At 36.9% G+C, this 17572-nt stretch overlaps 2 protein-coding genes across 2 annotated transcripts; both read left to right on the top strand.

Moving 5' to 3' along the window:
- Positions 1-1274: 1274 nt before the first annotated feature.
- On the top strand, positions 1275-7436 carry LOC103994554 (pyruvate dehydrogenase E1 component subunit alpha-1, mitochondrial). The gene is made up of 8 exons (XM_009414918.3): positions 1275-2080; positions 2179-2258; positions 5043-5120; positions 6405-6500; positions 6571-6642; positions 6758-6811; positions 6905-6970; positions 7160-7436. The coding sequence occupies exons 1-8, from the start codon at positions 1384-1386 to the stop codon at positions 7202-7204; spliced, it is 1188 nt and encodes a 395-aa protein (XP_009413193.2). The 5' UTR covers positions 1275-1383; the 3' UTR covers positions 7205-7436.
- Positions 7437-7718: 282 nt separating this feature from the next.
- On the top strand, positions 7719-16372 carry LOC135656934 (uncharacterized protein At5g50100, chloroplastic-like). Its single transcript, XM_065175907.1, has 8 exons — positions 7719-7949; positions 9614-9744; positions 9876-9983; positions 11163-11219; positions 12215-12280; positions 14094-14154; positions 14601-14647; positions 15985-16372. Exons 1-8 carry the CDS (start codon positions 7835-7837, stop codon positions 16021-16023), a joined length of 624 nt encoding a protein of 207 aa, XP_065031979.1. The 5' UTR covers positions 7719-7834; the 3' UTR covers positions 16024-16372.
- Positions 16373-17572: the final 1200 nt, after the last annotated feature.

Raw genomic sequence — 17572 nt, 5'->3', positions numbered from 1 at the left:
CCACACCCGACCGCCTCAGCAGGCTCAAGGAACGCCCTAGGGAGATCCCCGTCGTCCAGATCGGAATCGAGCCGCGTCGGCCCCGAGGCCACGGCTCAAAGTTGTTTCCCACGACAATTGTTTTCCAATAAACCAAAATTTTAAGACTTATTTCATATTAATTTCATGATTAATATTGAGATACTCATGAGATAATTATATTCCATTGGAAAGTTTCAATGAGTCTAGAGAAATTCAAAATGTTTTACATAGTTCAGATTGAAGTAATTTAAAGAAAGTTGTTTTAATTCTCGGTACAAAATTAATTATGACTACTCTACTCGGCGAAGAAAAAAAGTTTTTTTTTTTTTGGAGTTCCTTTGTGATTTTCAATTATTCTTCTATAAGTATATGATTAATATTTTTATTTTGATACTAAAAATAATAAAGAATAAATACCTTAAAAAAGGTTTTTTCACAACATACTATCATGTCTTATAAGACTTAAAAGGTATAATGTTATTAGAATACTAGTTACTCGCACGTATGTCATACTTCTTGGTTCGTATTTCAAGACGGGTCAGATGGGGAGCCCACTGGCCGATGGTTAGGTCGCACGTGTACCCCATGGGGCACACCGACGGCATGTGTCATGTCCTCGATCGCATCGATGGTATCCCCTCGAATGAACGATCCGTCCGGGCTTCGACTGTCGATGCAGCCCGCATCGATCCACACCCCGAGCCGAGCGACGGACCGGCTAATCACCGTTCCACATCCGATCAAGGTGCATCACTGGAGGTATTATTTAGAAAAGAAAAGAGAAGAAACATGAGTATGTCGCTGGAGGTATTTTTTATTTTGAAATTCTAGAAATACGTGATGTTTCTTAAAAAAAAAATCTGAAAAGATAGTTTTTTTTTTTTGAAAATTCATCCTATAAACTTCACTAAATAATATTGATAAAAAGACCAATTAAATTTCCACATCCTAAGGAGGAACGTTAGTAATATAGAATTATAAAACGCCGCGTGACCTGACGACGACAGACAAACTACGGAATCTGCTGCCAACGAACAGATTTCTCGATTGCAAATTGATCATGTCTAATTTGCAATTAGACATCAAAATTGACGGTTAGATATTGCAATTAGACATCAAATTGATCATGCCGGACCGTAGGATGTTCAGGAAATCAAAATTGACGGTCAGATATTGCGGGTGAATGTTTGGACGTAAAATTCATTTATAGAACTTAGATAATTATGATTGGTAGTTCAACTGTGGCCGTTAGATGGTATGTGTAGACTCACACATCCCTAGTTCCCCTCCGTTTCCGTTTCCCCCACCCACCGCCTTCCCTCCTTTCCTCTCTGCCCGCGGATCTCGCTCCCGTCTTCCTCCATGGCTGCCGCCGCCGCCCGCCGAGTCTCCTGCTCCTTGTTGCGTCGCGACCACCGCCACCTTCTTCCCCTCCTCCGTCCCTTCGCTTCCTCCGCTGGCGGCCAACCCCAGCTCACCGTCGAGACAAGCGTCCCCTTCACGGGCCATAAGATCGATCCTCCCTCGCGCTCCGTCGACACCAACCCCTCCGAGCTACTATCCTTCTTCCGGGAGATGTCCCTGATGCGCCGAATGGAGATCGCCGCCGACTCCCTCTACAAGTCCAAGCTCATCCGCGGCTTCTGCCACCTCTACGATGGGCAGGAGGCCGTTGCCATCGGCCTCGAGGCGTCCATCACCAAGAAGGACGCCATCATCACCGCCTACCGCGACCACTGTATCTATCTTGCCCGTGGCGGTTCCCTCGTCGAGTCCTTCGCCGAGCTCATGGGCCGCCGCGCCGGGTGCTCCAAAGGGAAGGGCGGGTCGATGCACTTCTACAAGAAGGAATCCGGATTCTTTGGGGGCCATGGGATCGTGGGCGCGCAGGTGCCACTGGGGTGCGGCCTCGCCTTCGCCCAGAGGTACCTCAAGGAGGGGACTGTGACCTTTGCGCTATATGGCGATGGGGCTGCTAACCAAGGGCAGCTGTTTGAGGCCCTTAACATCTCTGCACTTTGGGATTTGCCAGTCATTTTGGTCTGCGAGAATAATCATTGTGAGTACAAGAGGGCTGGGATGCAAAAGGAGGTAAAAAGAAGATTTCCCGTCTGTTGGATTTATCTAATGTGTTTCTTGGTGTTTGTTGTTTTGCAGATGGTATGGGGACAGCTGAATGGCGGGCTGCAAAGAGTCCTGCCTACTACAAACGTGGGGATTATGTCCCTGGTTTGAAGGTGAGACAGATGGAATCCTTTTTCCATTTTGTTGTTGATCTATGCCTTTGGATGTTGGAAAATACTTGACTCTGTTGCTAGGTCCATATGTTCTTCTACTGTTTTAATTCATTTGTCCAAACTAAAACAGTAAAATTGGTGTTGAATTTTACAAAATCATCGATTGAATAGAAGATGATGTTATAGAAAGCTTGAATTCTTTAGCCTTATGCTTGGGTGATTCTACTTTTATAACTCATGAACTACTAACGTTGTGGAGAACTAGCATCATCTCTTACTCTTTTATCATATTTGGTAGTAGAACAGTGTGCTGCAACTTGTAGGTTCTTTCGCTATGAAATGATTTTGCTTAATGGAATGTCAGGATAAGGACATGAGCTGGTGTGGTGAATGCCAAGTTGTTTATAACTGACATGTAAAATTATCCAATTAGGAATTAGATCAACGATGTGGCGATTACTATGTGGGTTGAAATGGAAGACATGAAACAAGCCATAGTGTCTCTTTAGGGGCAAATGAAGGTCCATCGAGAAAATGTATACAAGTGCATGCACAAAGAGGCATCAATTTGTAGATAAACTAGATATCTGAATTTTTTGGTGGCAAAAGTAAGTTTTTTATTTTTTTTGTGAACAGTTAGAAGTCTACTGGGTATATCATCTACACTGACATAATTTTGATATTTTGTGTGATATATAATTCTAAACTTTGAGGAGGAGATGTAGAAACCAAGTATCTGACAATTGAGTCTAATATAAATGGTATTTTGTCTCATTAGTATCATGATTTCAAATGGTATCACTTACTCAGATCATACAATTTTTGATGCTATAACATGAATTTTTTATCTCTCATAGCTAGTAACAGTTATATATTCTCAAAACATAGAAGTAGTTCCAGTGTCTCCTGTATTTGATGATTGGAAGTAGACCTTCTAGAAACTTTTCTCTTCTTAGAGAAATAACTATGACTCTCTGCTTTATTTTAGCACACTGGGCATGTTTGGTTTCCCTTATTTAATTATGGAATGGGAGATGTTGCATCCATAATTCTGATATAAATTGTTCCATAGACAAAATACATAGGATACAGAGAGTGCACAGTGAGGAAGGCAGGGGACCAGAGGAGGAAAAGACATGGTCGGAAGTATAAAGAATCTCAACAACAGTAGAAAAAGAGGAATATCATGGCCATGCCATAAATCAGAAGTTTCATCAAGAAAATCTCATATAACTCATTATCTTCCCCAAGACTTCTGTCTAGAGAATCTCATAACTATTTTTTTGCTGAGTTGTTGTCACATTTGGCTCATTGAAATTTGTTTGTTTTGGACAACAACAGATTTGTTACTTGAACTGCCCAAAATTTAGAAAATATGAAAACCTAATATCCGTAATTTTTGATAAAAAATAATTCCAAATATAAATGGAAAATTCTCTGATGCTCAAGATTAAATAATGCCAACAAAGGTAATTGGGAAAAATACATAAAAATTGGAAAACTTGAACCTAACACTTCTAGATTCGAAGAAAACCTAAATAACTCAGTTTTGAAATTTGGGCTTAGATTGATCTTCATCAATAAATAAAAAGAAGGGATGATTAGGAGAGTGGGGGAGGGGGGTATTCTAATTCTGGTTAAATGATTGGAGACATCAAGTTGTTAAAAGGAATGACTTAATAAGGACATGTTATTATAATGAACACATAAACAACTATGTAAAGTAGAGATCTCTACGACGTACCTAAATTAAAATACTTGAAGTTGTTCTAGGTCAATAGGATCTTATTTATGTGCTTCATCTAAAAAATCATTTGCATCATGAGAGCTGCTCTTAACAATTGTATGTATGACAATGTATATCATTTTGTTATATTGCTCAATCAGCCACCTCTTCCAGTGCATACTGACACTTACCTTTTCCAGAGTTCTTTAGCTTAAGATATTTGATCTACAGAATATTCTCTTTTACTTATATCCTGAGGTTACTTTTTTTTGCTCTTTAGAAGCTTTTCGAGAAAGTTGACATCACGATATTTAATTTTGAAATTTTATGTAAAAAATATTGTGCATATTCTCATCATGCTGTACAAATTTCTGTGCTAACTTTTTATCATTGGTGAACTTTCATCATAAGCAAGTATAATGTGTAAAACTTTTGTTCATTGATGATTATTGGTTGTGAAAAACATTCACGATTTTAGTAATTTTTTAACCATGTGTTTCCACGGTTGCAAATGAGATTATAAGAAATGTTTAAAATTCTCAGCCTTCATATTTATTTTTTTCAATTTTCTCTTATTTCTCTTTTGTTGGTTGGGATGATTGGGAGGGTGGGAAACCTTTATTATGTATGTTAATGATTGTTGGTGTATGGAAGGTCTTGCATATTATTCAGGTAGGCCATGATGCAGAACACAACATTGTGATTACAGACTAGGCAATTGAGTATGATTGAGCACACCAGCTATCATAGCACGTAATATTGTGCCTTCTAGTCCCCATGATGGTCCAGGATTATTGCACTAAAATCCTTGCACACTACATGGATACTTTGCATGTTGAAGTCCCTATGGATGATTTGAGTACAATTCTAAAATCTGCAAAATATGCTTTACTAATAATCAGGTTACCAACTGTCTTAGCAGCTGCAGAAGGAAAAGGTAAATTTGGTGTTTGATATAAATGTAGTGTTGTTAGGCTTCAAATGAAGAGTACATTATTTGAAAATTAAGTGGTTTGAAATTATATTACATTATTCTAATATGATGCTTGTCTGGACAGGTAGATGGAATGGATGTTCTTGCTGTGAAGCAGGCATGCAAATTTGCAAAAGAGTATGCCTTGCAAAATGGACCCATCGTGAGTACCATCTTTTTGAACCTCACTCCCAATCAGCTAGAAGTTTGTCACATGTTTACAGGTTTAAGAATGTTTGCACCTATAACTTATAAGCATATTTTTCAACTTTAAGTTGGACCCTTTGATCTTCGGAGAATGATTGGCTGAATATCTGAAGGCAGTTGCATGCTAATGTTACATTTAAGGACATTAAAAAGGTGGATGCTACAACTTCTAGGTGTATGGAACTGCAATATTTTTTTATTTACATATTATACTTTGATCTTCATGTGTGACACTTGAAACTATAAACAATCGATATAATTTTTATTTACATATTATAATCTTCATGTGTGACACTTGAAACTATGAACAATCGATACTTGACTGTTTTTGTTTTATGAAGCTGGTCTGATGTTTTTCATTATCCATGGTGCATACATATGTTCCTGCTGTTCTGCTACTATATTTGTGGATATTTTCCTTGTGATTGAATTTTGTAACTAGACAAATTAGTTATATGTGGATATAGATTATAGGCATAAACAAACTAAATAATTATGATAAAACAAGGTTTGTTGCTATGAATAATGAAGATAAATTAAATTCTCTGGAAAAGTTCTAGTTGATAGATCTATCACTCTTTAGGTTCAGCAACATAGAGTGTTCTATTTTCTTTATGTATTAATATCCATGGATGGTATGGGTAGGGTTACCACGATAAACTGTGCAATTACCTGTGCAAGTTTGAATTCATACGTTTATCTGCTTTTTTATCATGTCTGGAAGTTTATACAATGTACTTTGGTATCACTTGTAATTTTGTCTAGATATGTTAAAGATTGAACAGCAGAGAATTTTTCACACTTAAGATCTTGATAAAGAACAATTCTTTTTACCAAGATCTGCGCCATCTAAAGCCCCTTTGAGGAAGAGTTCCACATTTGTCTATTTTGCACTTTGCAGAGTCATTGACATGTATTATTTCAACCCTGCTAGTAGAACAAACATGTGATATCCTTTTTTTCCAGGTAAATTTGATTTTTTTTGCGCATGAAGTTCAGTTGGCTATGTATATATACTTTATGATTAATGTATCTTAGGCATAAAGTTGCCTTGATTGATAACCATTGGATGATTAGAGGGCATGTGTTGTTTCATAGCATTAGCAGTTAGCAAACATTGCTTCTACAAGAACATGTTTCATAAGGCAATGTGTTGTATCATAGAGATCTTGAAGGTTTATGCGTAATTTAATATTAATCAAGGAGCTGATGTTTTCTTATATATTGTTTCATTGTGCAGATTCTTGAGATGGACACTTACAGGTACCATGGTCATTCCATGTCAGATCCTGGGAGCACTTATCGCACTCGTGATGAGATTACTGGTGTGAGACAGGTTAGTCGGATTTGGGCCACACTCGTGCAAGTTTCTAACTTACCATAACTTATGTCGGTAACACTTGTAGGAGCGTGATCCTATTGAAAGAGTTAGGAAGCTCATAGTCTCCTATGAGCTAGCCACTGCCTCTGAGCTTAAGGTGTGTGCATATATCCCTACAATATCCTCAAGGAACTTCTACACTAGTTAGAAGTTGGTCATACTTTCTCTTCACTGGAGTCTTCATCGTCTTTTTCTCGCAAATGTTTGTGCAGGACTTCGAGAAAGAAGTTAGGAAGGAAGTAGATGAGGCCATTGCTCAGGCAAAGGTGCTTAATATACTGAAAGTTAGCTATAGCATTCAGCTCGATTAAATTAGCATTTGCCCTCTGATCATCATATCCTCTTGCTTTAATTTTCAGGAAAGTCCAATGCCTGATCCTTCTGAGCTATTCACCAACGTATACGTAAAAGGTTTCGGCGTGGAGGTAAGCAAACCAGGAGGCATCAGTGATCCAAAATTAATCCTATCGATGCAGCTAGTGCTTCATGATCTCTTTGAGAAGTTCATTATGGCTCAAATCCAACCATGCCAACTTGGTTACATGCATATAGCCAATCTCGACACTGCTATTCTTGGCCGTGGTTGAAATAAATCGTTTTTCTTCTTCTTACAGGCATTCGGTGCAGATAGGAAAGAGGTGAAGGCTGTTCTTCCATGAAGAAAGCGTCCCTGAAACAGATAAAGATTTCGTGGTCATGAGAACTCTAGAAAGCATGAGAATGAAAGATTAATGTGATAAACAAGATTCCAGGACACGTGTGCTGCATGGTGGCCATCTGTATCTTTTTCTTTGTATCTTCCTTGTAATAGTGATGGCTGATCAGTGGTTAACTAAAAATTACGGGGATCTATAAGTAATACAACTTTTAGAAAAGATTATTCGCACCTCATGTTTATGTTAGACTACAAATTGTTGAGATGGCTGCAATAAATTAGATGATGGATATCTGTATTTATTTAATTTGAGAATAATTAGATAAAACGAGGACTGATCAATAAGTAACTCTAACGCCTACCGGCCTGCATGTAAAAAATCCTGAAATAATGTTCTTTTTATATTTCGTGGGCTTTTGTTTTTCTTTTTATTAAGAAACAAATATGACGTAAAAATAAGAAACAGTCGGAAGAAGTCGGAGAAAAAGCAGAAAGCAACGGCGCGCCTTCGCCTCGTCCAAAGACATTTTGGAGGCCGCTATGGCGACACGAATCGCCTCCCATTCCACCCGATGAAACCCATTCTACTTTAAGGAGAGAAGAAGAAAAGAGAGATCGAGAGAAGGACCGCGCAATGGCGTGCCGAGCTGCTCTTCCCCGCGTTGCTTTCCGGGCTCCGATTTCGGCTTCTCCTCCCGCTTCCTCCTTTCCGTCCCAAATCTCACGTTCCGCCTTCCCTCCCCGCCGTGGTAACAATTCCGATCGTGATATGTTCTCTTCTGTCGTTTGATGGTCGTTTGGATCTCGTCGAGATGTCGGTCATTTCTTGGACACTTGGTTTGTTTCCTTTGATTACACTTGGTTGAAATCATAGACGGTGAATGCTAGCAAGCATTTCTCCCTGTCGATTTCAGTGCGACAGTACTGTCAATTCTTCATTCGTTCACATGAAGCTTTCGCGGACATGTTGTCTGCTCTCGACTTTGGGAAGAGGTGCGAAATTTTAGAGGCCTCAGGGCATCATTCGTTTGGAGTGATCTTTTGGACTTCATAGTCCATTCTTGTTGTGTTTCAAGGCCGTTGCTTAAATTGAATGTTCCTGTTGCAGTCATGTTGATATGTGGTGAATGACATGTGCTCAGGGTTCCTTTCTTTTAAAAGCTATTCTGCTATCATTCTAATGAGTGTTATTGTTCGAGAAATCATGAAATTGAGAGTTCTTCCCCCACCTTGGTAGCATGGTAGGTTCGTCATTCCAATGTTGGATAGACCACCTCTTCCATTTTGGATTGCCCATTTGGATGATAAAGCCAGTAACATTTAAGATGAATATATTTAGTCACATCAGTTTCACTCATCATGGTTATTATCCCCACATTGATAGGGGCCTCAATGTGCGGGCCCACCCTTTTTTACTTAAACTATCATCAAAAGTAGCTGATATTCATATGTTGCAAATATCAAAACTAAATCTCAATAATCTTTGTAAAGAATGCAATTAAGTGGACATGCAAGTTAACCTAGAAGAGATATAACTAACAAACTGTTAACTTATCTCCCATGCCAAACAAAATTATCTGTTTGTTTCAGGAACAATAGATATGAAGATATGAGGCAAGCTTCTGATCATGTATACTTAATGACTTCAGCACCTGTCCCAAAAAAATACTAGCCTACCAGTTCTATTTGTGATGTGTTGGTTTGAATATTTATCATAATTCTTTAATATTTTGATTTTTTAATAACAAAGGATTTCTCTTCTTACATGGGTAAGACTAATGCAGACAAATCATCCTTAGATGATCTATCTATAGGAGCATCATGCAATAGGTTGTGCTTATCTCCTACAGATATAAGGTCCACATTATCAATGTTGCACTAACTGAAAACTGGCTTTATGTAGATTATCTTTAAGCAAATATTTTAGATAGATATATGATGATATGTACATGGATAATGAAAATTTTAAGTTGTGACAGATCATTAGGTGCAGTTTCTTGATGGCCTCGGCAATTTGTTTCTAGTATTGTGGATTAGGAGTAGGAAGCTACTGAGAAGCTTGTTCTTAAAATAGTCATTACAATCTAAATATCAGTGCCCTAGTTTAGCCTTAGTCTATCGTGTGGTAGTTTATGTAGATAATTTTGCTATGAGAATCTGAGTGTCAAACTTTTATGGGTTATGTTTGTGATAAGTACATAAACTCTTACCATATAGCTGTATATTTCATGGAAGTTTTTGTTATTTGGTCTTTAAAATTGATGATCTTATTGTTTCATGTTTTCTGAACTCTTATCTTATAGCTATGTTTCTTGAAAGCTTTTGTTAGTTTTCTTTGAAATTGTTGAACTTATTTTTTCATGTTTTCTGTTAAAGACTAATGAATATATAGCTTAGTCAACTCTTCCAATAGTTTTCAGATACAGGGTTCATTCAGAGGCCAAGTTGGGAACTGTGACTCAAGTAAAGGAGGACGCCTGTCCTTCTAACACATGGAAGATCAAAATACTTTATGATGGAGATTGCCCACTTTGTATGCGTGAGGTCTACTTATCCTTGTTGACACACATGATATTATTTTTACCCGCAAATCCACAAGATGTGGGAGTTATGTCAACTTTTAACAACTTGCAATTTAATGGTGAACATAATCATTTATTTGCTTCATTTTTCAGGTTAATTTTCTCAGGGAAAGGAATAGATCATATGGAGCCATAAATTTTGTTGACATAAGCTCAAAAGATTACTCTCCTGAGGAGAACCAGGGTCTTGACTATGAAACTGTATGTCATTATTATTGTATGATATTCTGTTTACAGAATACTGTGCTTCATCAGTATTTTCTTAATACTTCCAAGAGTTTGATAATGAATATGAATGATGAAAAATGATTGCAATTGCAGGTCAACCTGAGATGACAATGGAAAAACTGTCTTGTGTCTGTTGAAATGATGATTCTACTTTTTCTCCCAATTCCAATGTGGAATGCATATATGAAGTCTCTATAGTTCATAGTCTAGTGCTCGATGATGTTAGCATCAGCAGTTATAGTACTTTTGCCACCTATAGTGCATTCGGATTTTTGTTTGTTTGTTTTGGTGACATTTTTATATATGCAGAAGGTTGACGTTCACTGTTGATCTCTTGCCTTTTATTGAGGTTCTTTGACAAGTTATCTTGCATTTGTTTCAACTTTCATCGATTCAGAATTATACTTGTTATAAATATTATGGTTGAATATTTGACAATTGAATATATAGCTCAACTAAAATATTTGAGATAGACTGCGATCTATCAGATGGCTGAGTAGCATCAATCTTATACTGGGGTGCCTAGATAAATAAAACAAGTAAGAGTAAGGAGGATAGCTGAAATTTTGCCTTCTTGCCTGCATCTTCATGATGTAGATGTTGGAAAGTTAGATATCACTTATCCTCTTATCTTTCTAGATGATTTAAACAAAAGTTTTGATTTAATGACTGTAGAAAAACTATAGCTTGTTTAAATTCATGGTTTCAAAGATATTGCTGCTTACTTGTTTAAGTTTAAAATTTGTTGATGTTAATAATCATGATTTTTCCATGGTCTCTGAACCACCATTTCATGAAAGTTCAATGCAGTAATCTGCGTATCCATAGTCATAAATATGGATTTTGTTCAGTTGTCCAGAGCACATGAGATTAGTGAATAACATTTATGTTTTTAGGCTGTAATGAAACACTAATTGTATTATAGTCGAGAAGTTTGTTGATATAAGAATTGCACAGTAAGCTAAAGTTCTGAAATAGGATGATTTGATTTTCTTTTACATTTCTGAAAATCATATTACAAAGTTTGAAATCTTAACATGTTGTAGAAATAATCAGTACACGAGGCATGATAAGAGAAATTAAATATGAAGTTTATGTGTAGCATATATTATGTCCTTCCCCTTTATTGAATACAATTGTCTGTTCATGTAGGTGATGGGAAGGATCCATGCAATTCAATCCGATGGCACTGTACTTAGAGATGTCGAAGTATGTCATAGTCAAACTACAATAAAGTTGTATAAGCTTCATTCAATTAGGATCTTAATAGCTGTTGGTTCTACTGTAAAGTAAAATTTAACTTTTAGCTTTCTAATTTTCTGGCTAGATATATCGATAATTGATATTGATGTCCTTGATAATTGCTTTGTCCATATATAAATTCTTTGATGCGTTATGTCCTACAAAAAAGAGCATTATTATAGACTTTGTCATTTTTGCTTCGACACAGGTTTTTTTTTTCAAATGTTATAATTGCAGGCATGCTTGCCAAAGAGACACTTGGAGTTGATTTATTTTCATAGATAAGATGCAGGTGCATTGCCAACTACTTCTGAATGAAAAATTCAGATGCTACATAGGTTGCTTATCCATGATTCTGCTGGCATAGTCCTAAAACATGCAGAAACAATTATACAAGACTGGTGAATACTGATATGATATTGATTTTAATATCTTTTGTGGAGAAGACAAAAGTTGTGGTAGTTGAGTCACTTTTACCAATAAAGCGTGCTGATGACATGCTCATGGTCATCGTATTAAGTGCACCTATATTTACATAGAACGGTAGAAGTATAAGAGTCACAATTTTCACTGCTAAATCAATGCAACCAGCAATTATTCAAATGCTTTTATCTAGTATTCATGGAGAGGATACTTATATCTTGTTTCCTGGTCATAGACTGAGTAAAATATCACCTTAAAACTTGTGAATAGAGTTCTTTGGTCACAGAGAAAACAAGCATAAGCACTTATTTTCTACAATGAAGTCAGCAACCAACCAAAAGTTGTACAGTATAGGGCACCACTGTGCTTTTTTTTTTTTTGTTGATAGAATCTATTTCAATAATTTTACCAAAGAGGTTGCATGTCAATCAAATGAAATTAGAGGCAAACATTTTATTTTGGGGATCTGCCGTTTAACTTTTAATGTGATTTTATTAATCTCAATAAGTGCTGCTTCTAATTTGAATGTTTGCTCACAGGCATTTCGAAGATTGTATGAGGAAGTTGGCTTAGGCTGGGTTTACGCTATAACAAAATATGAGCCTGTAAGTTTACTTCGATCCGAAACCATCCCTTCATTAATCGATGGGCTCAAGTTTTAGGAAGTGATGCTTCATACTGACTTTTGAGTGTGAATTTCCACATTAAAGTTGAATCTCCTTTGTCATGTTTTTAACATTGAATAAGAATTTCATTATGGGTTTTATGCCCCAAAACACTTCTTATCAGTATGCATATCCCTGGAAAAGTCACGTATGTTTTCATGTCTTTACTCTAAATTTTGGGTTTCATATTTACCAACTTTGAGTGTGAATTTCCACATTAAAGTTGAATCTCCTTTGTCATGTTTCTAAGTTATGTCATGTCATGTCTTCATACTGGCTTTGTGACTTTCCACATTTAAGTTGAATTTCCTTTGTCGTGTTTTTAACGTTGAATAAGAATTTCATTATGGGTTTTACACCCCAAAACACTTCTTATTTGTATACATATCCATGGAAAAGTCATGCTGATGCTGTCACGTCTTTGCTCAATAATATCCATTGAGTGCTCTTCTAAAGGATAAATATGCAGATCCATGGTAGATGAGATATTTTATTTGGAAACAAAAAGTTCTCAGAAATGCATATGCCAATTGAATGCTAAAGCCTTTGGATAATTAGAAAAAAAGCACCGTCTTATATAATTTAAATGATTCTTTAGTCTGATACTATTTGCTTTTGACATATATATATGTTATTAGTGTTGAATTTAATTTTTTAAGAATACAGTTGGTACCACTGCCCGTAGCTTGGGAAATCTTGGGTTGCAGATGTATTTGCTGTTGACTGCTGTACTACATCTGTTGTTTTAGCTATTTAAAGAGGTCCTACAAAACCAACTCTCAGGATTTCACCTTTATAAAATATTTTAAAAAGGAATCTGCAAGCTACAAGAAGATGGATGATAGATTTTAATGAACACGATGTATTTTGACATTGGTCAAAATCATGTATTTTTCAATTATACCTCTCTACCATATGTTTATATCAAGGGTGCTGTACATTTTTTTATTAAAGTTAATTTCAGATCATCATACATTCTTTCCTACTAATCTTTGGGTCTTCTTGCCCCATTTATATTTGTCTACTCTTCCTCCAGACATGAGCCTTGTTCTCTATTATTCAGACTATTTCACTAAAATTCAATCTTTGCTCTGCAATTTTGAGTTTTCTTTCATTTTCTATATTGTTTATCTTGCCATCAAAAGGCTTAACATCCCTTGCAGGTTATGTTATTTACTTGCCATGTTGCTCAATACTTTGATCCATCCGATGCAACATGTGCCATCTTATATTTTCATGAAGCAATTCTACTTTCTACATCTTACCAATTTCAGCATGAATATATGTTGAGGCTACAACAGCTAATCAACTCTAGCAGTTATCATGCTTTCTATGTTAAACCTCCTTTAGCTGCCTTCTTCATCCTTGGTTTACCATTCTCCTTTGGTTTCTCTGAAAGAATTTTACTCTGAGTGCAATTAACGTTTTATTTAAGCCTTAAGATTGTACCAAGGAATGAGTCTTATATCTAAAATTTTGAAGGTTTTGTCTAATTTGAGTATTTTTTTTCTTTCAGCCAATAACGATACATTGCTAATAGTGCTTAAATCAGTTAATTATGGGTCTAGCCGTTTATCTCACAGCAATGCATGTCTATATTGTTACTCCTTGTATTTTTTATGATTTAAATATATATTGGTCTTTGGTCATGCTTCAAGTATATATTATAGTTTTTTGGTTTTCGAAAGCATGCTAATACCATTTTCAACAAGATAAAATTATCTTTTCTGACATAACTATGTCGATGATACAGATGGCTACTGTAGCAAATGCAATCTATAGTGTTTGGGCCAAATATCGTCTGCAAATTACAGGTATTGTGGTTGACTAGCTGATCCATGACCTTTCAGTTTGTAGTCTATCTTGTATTCACTGGTTGTTGACATCAAATCCTAATAGCACATAGACAAATTGGTGGGCTGCCATGAAATTCAAATTTGCACAGAACAATTTATATCTAATCGCATTCCTTGTTTCTGCCTCCTTGATTGAAATTATATTGCCAGTTGTGACCTACCTCTGTCATCAATAACAAAGTTGAAGAAAAGCTGGGCAGTAAGCTTAGAGAAAGTTTTGTATTGAAATATATGAGATGCTCAAAGCTTATTGTATATCATGATTTTGTAAACTTATTTGGTTCATGAAACTAAGCCTCAAATCTAGCAAGTGATACTTATTAGCTTCTGATTATTAATTTGAATTTTAGAATTTGCAAATCTTGTTTCAGTTTACACTTGGTGATGTGCTATCCCTTTTGCAGGACGCCCTCCATTGGAAGACGTTATGGAGTTAAGAAGGAAAAATGTGGTGAGTGCAATTGTCAGTGTTACCTAGACATCTAAACTTATGCACAACCGTTTTCATCCATGTGGAATGAAACATAGTTTGATGCCAACAGTGGTCCATTATAAGAGTAGCAAAGTTATATGGCTTGCCTAGCCGACAAGCAAATAAGAAATTTTTTTGTTAAAGATAAATTTAAGAGAGGCACTTGTCTAATAACCTTGCTAGTTTGTCACCCAACTTGAACATGTTTGAGCTCCTGGTTGATTCATGCTGGTACCTACAGATCTAATGACCAACTGATATGTTGACCAGTCAATTCTGGCTAGCCTGATTTCATGTTGGTTGTACCACTTGGTACACCTACTGGACCAAATGTTTCAACTAATAAACATAAGACTTCGTTTTTCCCAATTCCCTGAAGGCAATGATTGTTCCCAGCCCCAAGTCCTTCCCGGCCTCCCCAAGATCATCTCCTCGATGCTTCATAAACCTTCAAGCAGCCCCCTCTTGATGTTTTCAACCTCTGCCATGATAATTAATGTCGATCTTGTGGAGCGGCTGACCATCACCTTCATGGCCTCTTGTCGTTTCCAAAGTTGCTTAGCCCCACTTTGTACTTTGGCTCCTTAGTGATTGCCTCAACCATGAGGTCATCCGAACCCACCTCATTGAGATCAATCAGCCTCTCTCGGTGGATCGCTCCACATCTTGAGGAGGTTGATCTTGTGGTGCAGCGACTGCCTCCTCCGGCACTGGGCCCATCTTGTCCCCACGGTCTCTGCAATCTCTAAAGTTGCCCAAATCCACTCCACCTCCTTGATGACTACTTTGACCACGAGGCTATCGACACAGCCTGTGCTCCCTCACCAAAATTGATGTGAGCCTCCCCTGGTGGCTCAAGAAGATCGTCTGCATCCCATTGTACTGATGATATGATCCAGAACCGCTACTACACCAATACGACTAACAATTGGTATTGGTACTAGATTGAAGTCTAAATCCTCAGTTCTGTTTTTCTTCTTTGAATTTGATATCACACAAATCACTCATCCCATCCTAGAAAAAAAGAATAATATTAAATGAACGTCTAGAATTCGGTAAGACATTTGTAATTATTTGTCATGTTGCAAGGGCTTCAGTATTTGGAGCTTGAAACATCTTCCACCATGTGTGTCTTTCTTCTTTTCTTTCTTGTGTTTACTTAAACGCTGGCTGCTTTATGGTTGAAAATTGTTCCTTTAATATGTAGTTATACTGCTGGCTCATGTTCTTTTTATCTCTTCTATGTCTATAAACTTAACTGTTGGCAAGAATTACAGTCCTCCTGTTCTTATATGTCTAAGTTTTGGTGGATTCAGGGTGAAACATGCAGCAACGACAAAGTCTGTAAGACGTGAGAGCATCTGCGAATATTAATCCCAAAACATTTCGCACGATTGGACATATAGGTTAAAGGTGCGGTGCAATCTGATTGCCTGTCTATGCAGTCATTCACCCTTTCACATATTATCTTTCAGAACGTCTTTTCTAATGGATATTTATATAAAAAGATTGGTGCATTTGAAAGTATGCCACATCAAAGGTGAACACTCTCATGTAATGAAGAGTTATATTTAGGATTAATGTGTCCAAGGAAGTATGTATCCGGGTTTAACTAGTTAAACACAGCCAGCAACATGGGCATCCTGTGAATGAAATCTGGGACATCACATATTAGCAAAGTGCTCATCAAACATGCTTATTGCATATTTGTGTTAGTGCATTTAGTTAATCTTTGTGTCTTTGTGCATGTTGTTCTTCCTTTAATTCGTGAGGACCATAGTCCTAATAATACCATGGATATTGTTCACCTTGATAATATACCATAATTGCTAGACTTTTTCTTCCTCCAGTTCTGAAGAACGAAAGAATAATTAATTAAAATGGATTTATGTATCCTCAAAACTGCTTTTTTTTTTCACTTGCACAGTTAAATAATTTTTAAAAAACATTAAATATCATGAAAGGTAGCAATTGTCATATTCTTTAGCTTCATTATAAGGTGGAAATTTGAGTCTGGTTATAGGATCCTCTCAATAGAAGGATTAAAGCATTTCACACTACAAAGATGTGCACAAACTTTATCCTTTAACTCTAGAAAGAATCAATGGTGTGAACTTGATTCCAATTTTGTTGAGGCAGAAGGCCATGAATATGTTTTCAGAAGCTTTACTTGACCTCCCTCGTGTGATCCTAAAGGTTCTTTGAAACCTTACACGCTTCATCATCTTCAACTTATATATACATGCGTGTGTGTACATACGTATGTCTACGCGTGTGTGCACATGCGTGAAACCATTCACTTCTCGATCTTCAACTTATATGCATATGTGTGCGTGCACGATCGTCACGCATGTACGTATACATATATGTGTTAGCATGTGTGCGTGTACGTCCATGTCTACATGTGTATGCGTGTGAATTGGGACGCTATTTGTGAAAGAAAGAAGGAAATTTTCACCATAGGAGTTGCTCGTTTCAATCAAAACCTGGAAATGCCCCAAAAATCAAATCCTCTAACCCTGACGATCCTTTTGAGTAAAGGAGGGAGAGAGGGAGACATCGGACAGGTTTGATGGCGAGTGATGCTGTCGGATCAAGATTCATGGCAACGTAGACATGACCCACGTCGCAAACATGGGTGATAGAAAATATCTTGATAGTCAATCTCGATGACGTGGGGGTGGTTATAGTCTGTTGGTCTCCGTGAACAATAATTCACATGAGATCGTTCGAACTTGTCCTCGTACAGACAATCTCAAAGGATTTTAAAATCGTTACAAAAGGTCTCCTAAGTCGATCAGGTATAAAAATCAACTCTTGACCTTGGCTCAAGGGTTACTGTTTTTAAAGAATATCTTACATCCCTTATATCTCTTGAGACTAACTTAAGTGTCGGAGGGTCGG

The sequence above is a fragment of the Musa acuminata genome, chromosome BXJ1-1 (assembly GCF_036884655.1).
Source record: "Musa acuminata AAA Group cultivar baxijiao chromosome BXJ1-1, Cavendish_Baxijiao_AAA, whole genome shotgun sequence".
Taxonomy (NCBI): domain Eukaryota; kingdom Viridiplantae; phylum Streptophyta; class Magnoliopsida; order Zingiberales; family Musaceae; genus Musa; species Musa acuminata.
Note: the sequence above shows the minus strand (reverse complement) of the source record. Positions and strands in the feature narration are given on the sequence as shown.